The sequence below is a fragment of the Saprolegnia parasitica genome (assembly GCF_000151545.1).
Source record: "Saprolegnia parasitica CBS 223.65 unplaced genomic scaffold supercont2.28, whole genome shotgun sequence".
Taxonomy (NCBI): Eukaryota; Oomycota; class Saprolegniomycetes; order Saprolegniales; family Saprolegniaceae; genus Saprolegnia; species Saprolegnia parasitica.
In genome coordinates, this window is record NW_012156422.1 from 219,197 (window position 1) to 221,346 (window position 2,150).

Here is a 2,150-nt window from a genome sequence, read left to right on the forward strand (position 1 = left end):
TAGACAAAGTCAAAGTGCTTGGCCCACTCGGGGTCTGTGATCGACTGCGTCTTGTAGTCGATGATGCGGTCGGCGCCGAGCGAGAGCACGAGCTCTTCGTTGGCCTTGGAGCAGACACCGACAATCTCACGCGCGCCGAGACCCTTGGCGAGCTGGATCGCGGCCGTGCCGCAGCCGCCGCTCGCACCGAGGATGAGGAGCGACTGGCCTGCCTTGAAGCCATGGTTGACAAGCGCCTGGTAGCCGGTAATGTAGGTCGTTGGCAAGGCGGCACCTTCAACAAAGCTGAGCGACGCCGGAAGGAGCGTCAGCTTCGAGGCTTGGCAGAGCGCGTGTTCTGCCAGCGACCCGTTCGTGCTGCCAAAGACATGGTCACCAACCGAAAGCGTCGTGACATCGGGGCTCACGGCAGTCACAACGCCAGCGACGTCGAGGCCGACGCCCTTGCCTTGCATGAAAAGTGCGGGCAGCTTGTAATCTATCATGGTCAGATAGAGTTTTGAGCGTGCCGGGCGAGTACGCAAGGCTGAGACGTACCGACGGGGTTGATGCCCGCGGCCTTGACCTGCACGACGACACTGTCCTTGGTGCCGACCGTCGGCTTCTTCGCTTCGGGGTTGAACCAACGGCCGTTGGACGTAAAGAAGCTGTAGAGCACGGCGCGCATGTTGGAATGTGAGAGCAGACAAGGGCCGATGGCATTCTCCGGGTTATGGTATCCGGAAGAAACGCCTTATATACAAATCCCAAGTGCAAAGTGCACTTTCTGGATCGCAAAATTGCGTTGGATTAGCCAGCAGTGCGCGGGATGACTTGATCATGTCGGTGGACTAATCGCCGCGCCGTTGGTCCTGGGACGGGGGTTGGCCACAGAATACGCCCGCCTTATTACGTCAACATGTCAACGGACGAATCGGCGGCGCACAAGGCGCGCTGTCAGCAACGATGCTGGTTTGGCCACCGTGGTTGGGAGCATGGACGACGCAGCTCAGCAAGCCCAGGCGTCGAAGCCCTCGAGCTGCGACGACGGTAAGATCCAATTCATTAATTGGCTCTGCGAAGTGCTGCCAACCGCGGCTAAAGAGGCCTCTGAACACGGGGCCAGGGGGCGAGTGGGAACTCATTGTGGTGCCCCAGCATGCATGCAGCCAGCGTTGCAAATGCTTAGCGTTAAAAGTCCCCCGATAACGTTATTAGCAGAGGCTTCTCGAGCTGAGGATATGAGCTATGCATTTGACGTAACAAGCTACTGTGGCATCTTCGTTCCGTCATTTCAGGGGACTAGCGCACAGCGATGTAGCAACGCATGAAACCACCAACGCAAGAAAACACACTCCACGCGATATGGGTCGCGAACCACCGACCGAGCGTCCGTAAAATGATGCTTTCATAGGTCGTCAAAGGTCTTCGCTATTAGTATTGACATCGAAAGCATGCTCAATCAAATCGCTTTGCGCGATTCCTCAGGAATATGTAGCCGAGACAAAGCCGAAGACGCCACAGCGTTCGACTAACAACATAATCAGGGCCATATTGCATTCACAAGGACCAAGTATTGTAGTTCCACAATCTCCCTACCAGTTGCTTGTACACGCACACGCCCATTCGCTCCTCCTGCTCGCGTGTCATTTCACGACATGTTGTCTCCGGTCATCAGCATTCGTGACCTCGACGATTCCAATAACATGACTCATAATAGATAAGTTGATTTGATTTGACTTCAGACGACAACGCTAAAGTCGAGTGACTCGAGTGTCGACAGCCACGTCATGTCGCTGCCGTCCAGCAGGTCCGCGCATACCGCCCAGTCAGTTGCGTCCACGCTCATGTCCTCGTCCTCGTGCTTGTTCGCATCCGACCCAAAGAGGTCCTCGAGGAGGTCGAGCGACGGCAGCTCCATCACCAAGAGACTCTCGACCTTCATCATTGGCGACATGGACGGCGACGATGACCGCGACGACGCCGGAGAGCCCTCGCGCTTGCGGGCGATCGGCGTCGTCTCGAGCGTCGAGCTGCGGTTGAACTCGGGGTGGCTGAACGTGCACACGTGCGACTGCGTCTTGGTCCACTTGCGGAAACCAAAGTAGTTGAGCTGGCGCTGGAAGCTCGCGAGTTTGTTGTGTTTAAAGTACTTGGGGAGGACCTCGTTC

General features: G+C 56.7%; 1 protein-coding gene across 1 annotated transcript in view; it reads right to left on the minus strand.

Annotated features, from left to right (window-relative positions):
• Positions 1–667, minus strand: part of SPRG_20306 (hypothetical protein) — a gene marked incomplete at both ends in the record, with an annotated part of 1,091 nt that extends 424 nt beyond the window's left edge. The window contains 2 exons of the mRNA XM_012346392.1: positions 28–478; positions 538–667. Of these exons, the coding sequence (XP_012201782.1) occupies positions 28–478; positions 538–667 (581 nt within the window). The remainder of the gene's footprint in view (positions 1–27; positions 479–537) is intronic.
• Between the last annotated feature and the right edge of the window lie 1,483 nt (positions 668–2,150).